This window comes from Nestor notabilis, unplaced genomic scaffold (assembly GCF_000696875.1).
Source record: "Nestor notabilis isolate BGI_N333 unplaced genomic scaffold, ASM69687v1 scaffold2085, whole genome shotgun sequence".
Lineage (NCBI taxonomy): Eukaryota > Metazoa > Chordata > Aves > Psittaciformes > Psittacidae > Nestor > Nestor notabilis.
This window is the reverse complement of record NW_009929638.1, coordinates 34,670-39,013: the sequence shown is the minus strand read 5'-3', so window position 1 is coordinate 39,013 and position 4,344 is coordinate 34,670. Positions and strand designations below refer to the sequence as shown.

Here is a 4,344-nt window from a genome sequence, read left to right as displayed (position 1 = left end):
CCTGCTGACTTCAGCAATGACTGTGATGTAGCACTAGCAACAGTAATTGTTCTGTTTGCAGTGAAAATAGTACAGCAAGCTTCAGTTCAACTTGTATGCTGCATATTGCCTCATTGATTTGTTAATGATTCTGGTACTCTCTTGCTAAGTACAAGTTATTAAAATGGAACTGATCACAAAAAATCATTGTCATGTGTACTTCTGTTTGTACAAGAAAAAATCCTGAAAGTTCAAATGGTCTCTCTGCACTTATACCAAGTTTGATTAATGCCTTGTAAAGATGAATGGCAGGAATTGAAAATAGTATTTTAGATGAGTGCCTTGCATCAGAGCACTAATGTTACCCTCTCCCAGCTAGATGCATTTTGTGTATGTGTGCAGATTCCTAGGATTGTTGGAATAAGCCACCAGTTTGTTTTTTCATGTATTTAGTGTTTGGATTTTTTTATACTTGTGTCTCCTTTGCAGAGAGATGTCTTTTGAATCTTTAAGTTTCTGTTTGGTTTGAGTTGTTAAGTTACTGCAGTTCTGCGAATAGACACTGACTATACATTTTGATAATTTGGGAAGCACACTGTCTTGATAAAGTTTCTTAGAAATATCAAACCACGTGAGAATTTCTGTTGAATGGAGTAAACTGATTTCAGCATCTCCTATCAAAAAGCTTTCCTCTTTTGGTTAAGACATTATTGCATTTTAAATCTGTGGTGCTGCTACTGAAAGCTTCTTTGCATTTTTCTTAAGCGTCTCTTTTTTCTCTCCCTTCCCCCCCAGCCAGCCTTTAGTATATGTATGTATACATATGTATACATACAGTATGGCTTGAAGTTGCTCTTTGAGAGGCATTCTTTTAGCAGCCATGCCAGCTTCTTCAGCTTCTGCTGCTTGATGCTGAATCTTTAATTATGCTAGAAAAACTGCTTATGCAGCTGCTCAATAAAGTGGATCAGGGAACTGAACTTGGTTAAGAATAATCAAACCTGGTTACTTTTTTGCCTTACTGCTTTTAAGCTGGATCATTTCAATGAGCAGCTTTGCTAAATGGCCTGCAGTCATATTGATGCAAATGAATGGATGATATTATGATAAGAATGAAAGATGGAAAAAACCAGGAACTGCTTAAGGCTTTATTTTAGCAGCTTCTAAAAGGGGGGAAAAAAAACCCCAAACCAACCACCAACCAACAAACCTACCCACCACAATTCCTTTTAAAAATAGGGCTCTTCACTTCCCTGCTTATAAAAGTGTCTGACAGACAAAAAAAAAACCAACAACACAACAAAAAACCAAAAACCAACCCAAAACAAACTCGGTGCTGTAGAGTTGTATAAACATAGAATCTCCTCCTCACAAACTCCCCAACACATGGAACAACTTTGTAGCAGATTAGATTTTAGCAAATGTCTGTTATTTAGACTTGAGGACTTTCCTACTCAATGTTAAATGCCTAAACAGTTATTGGAGCTCTGCTTATGTCATCCCAAGCACCATATAATTCAATAACATGGGAGTATGCAGGGTGCTAGGGTTAAGGGATGACCTGATCGTTGTCTGTAACTATGTGATTAGAGATTACAGACAAGGTGGAACTAGAGTCTTCAGAGGTGTCCAGTGGTGAGACAGTGTGTACAAGCTAGATGGGCTTCAGTGATTATTCTGTGATTTTAATACCTCCAGGATGATTGACAATAGCAAGAAAACTGTTCTCCCTTGCTTTTCAAGTTAAAAGAGTACAGAATGCAACTGGCTGTCCTTTTACTGCTGCATATTTTGTTCATCTGCTAACTTCTTGTTACTGAGGCTGCAGTAGTATGTCAGAATGATGTTTCACTGTGCTGCATATCTAATAATTTATTTTTTTTTCCCTTCAGCAAATTTGACAGGCCATGCAGAGAAAGTTGGCATTGAAAACTTTGAACTCCTGAAAGTTCTTGGAACAGGGGGTAAGGTGCACTGTTTTTCTAAGTTGAATGTTTGAAGCAAGACTCTAAAATATAATTTTGTTTTGGTAATTGAAACATTATTTAGGAAGATTTATCACTTTCATATTGCATAGCATAATTTTCTTCACTTTTTTTCCTCACAAATACTGTTTAAATTGGAGGTAATATGTTCTAGTTTACAGCAGTTTTTGAATATACACTTAAGGAATATAAGTGGCTTGAGATTTGTGACAATTTAGTACAGTTTGTGAAAAATCTGATCTTAGTTAAGGTATGGTCTTGATAATTCCATTAAATTTTCAGACTGTAGTTGGAGAAAAATAGTAATGTTAGTACATTATTGAATAAGATGTTTGACTCTTTTAACTGTATGTTTCAGAGTTCGCAATGGCTTGGCTAGTCTTTTTCTGTTCTGTTCAAACGCCAGTAATTTTTCAGATGGAATATGTTCACAGTTGTACTGTGGATTTCAGCACAATGTTGGAGCTTTGTACGATGTTGTTGGAGCTTTGTATGATGTTGTAGGATTGCTGACTGTAACTAACAAAAGAGCTTTGTTTCTCCTTTGTTAAAAGGACACATGCACAGGCCTGTACACAGACCAAAACTAATGGCTTTTATTCTTCTTTGTGTATTTGTGGTTTCTTTTAGTCAGTATTAACATCAGATGCAGTGTTGAGTAGATTGGGATAATCACAAACGTGGAATATCATCAAGGTCTGTAGAAGTTTTAAGTTAGTTATGATATTAATTTTTGTTTCTCCTTTGTTAAAAGGACACATGCACAGGCCTGTACACAGACCAAAACTAATGGCTTTTATTCTTCTTTGTGTATTTGTGGTTTCTTTTAGTCAGTATTAACATCAGATGCAGTGTTGAGTAGATTGGGATAATCACAAACGTGGAATATCATCAAGGTCTGTAGAAGTTTTAAGTTAGTTATGATATTATTTTTTGGGTGTTCCCAGCCATTAGTGGCTGGTAGTGAGGCTATAATTGCATAAGCTGCTACTTCACTGAAAAGAGCTGTCATCACATTTAGCTGTCATACAGATTCTTTCATAAATTCATTAAGCCCTTAAATTACCTGAGAGTGTATTTTTCTGTTTCTGAAGTAATTTTTTAAAAACTTAATTTTAACAGTCTTAAACTCAACCCTGACTGTTGTATTTTAGTAGTTAGGGCTAGAGGTGAGGACACTTTAATATTCATAGGTAGAAGCAGCTGTTAGGAAGTGGCCAGTATTGGTCTAAGTGGGGCTGCCAAAAATGAAATAAATTTTGTATTTATATGAGGATTTCTTCTGCTGATGGAAACATTGTCTGAATTTTTAATTTTGTGTGTGTGTGACAACCAGTCCCATACCTGAACTTCTTTTCTTTTTTCCTTACCACTGTTGTTTGTCTGAGGTTACTTTAATATTACAGCTATTGCATTCAGAATGGAAAGTAAGTTTGGGTGGTTTCATAAGTGTCAGTCTTCAAGTTCAGACTGGGAGTAGCCTGACCTCCTTGTACTGTCTTCAGGCATTACCTCCAAAATACCCTTTAGCTATTGTTAGACTGCTGTCTGTCATTCATTGCTACCTTCCACACCCTCTCTTCTTCATGAACAGATTAGGCAAATTTCTCTTGGCCTGGGGTACTCATAATCATAGCATGTAGTCCTTAGGCCCATAGTGCAAAGCTATCCTATGCACTCAGGTTAACAGGGTAATTTCTGAGTGACCGCTTTCAGAAAACGCTACTCTAATGGCTTGACAATGGATGTTGTCAGTGGATGGTGTAAGTGAAGAAGAAAAAGCTGAGCAAGCATCCTGTCTGTCTGCATCCTGCTCTAGTAGTCATGTTGCTCCCAAAACATCTTTTGTCTTAGTAGGCAAGCTATTTCAAGAACTCACTAGAAGATTCCTGCAAACTTCAGGAACCCAAGGACACCTGGATATCCTGGAATGGCATTTGTAGAAAGAATAGTTGTTTGGGGTTTTTTGTCAAGGAAATGCCAGTTGCACTTTTTTGATGTGTAATTTCAAACAGCCTGAGGTTCTTGCTTTGGAAATCTAGACCATCAGAGCATTCAAGAAGCTTTGTTCAGTCTTAAGAGTATCACAGCTAAGACTAGTGCACTAGGTGTGTCAGAGGTTGTTGCTTTCCGATTACTGGACAGCATTAAATGCAAGTGACCTGATCAGAACAGGAAGACCTGTTTGCTTTTGAGGAAGTGGCCATCTGTGAATTGTCAGTGTTTGCAGTAGCATGAAATCACTGAAAGCAGAACTGGCATTAACTTGAAGAGGTCCTCTAATTGCTTGGCCGAAGACACAATCAGTTATACTTGCATCATCCCTGGCAACAATTAATTCTTGAAAGACTCCAGTAGTAGACATTCTGCAACCTTCCTA

The 4,344-nt window shown here is 37.3% G+C and overlaps 1 protein-coding gene across 1 annotated transcript in view; it reads left to right on the top strand.

The window, feature by feature from the left end:
* Positions 1 to 1,871: 1,871 nt before the first annotated feature.
* Positions 1,872 to 4,344, top strand: part of LOC104406155 (ribosomal protein S6 kinase alpha-5-like) — a gene marked incomplete at both ends in the record, with an annotated part of 35,921 nt that continues 33,448 nt past the window's right edge. The window contains one exon of the mRNA XM_010015065.1: positions 1,872 to 1,943. Within this exon, the coding sequence (XP_010013367.1) occupies positions 1,872 to 1,943 (72 nt within the window). The remainder of the gene's footprint in view (positions 1,944 to 4,344) is intronic.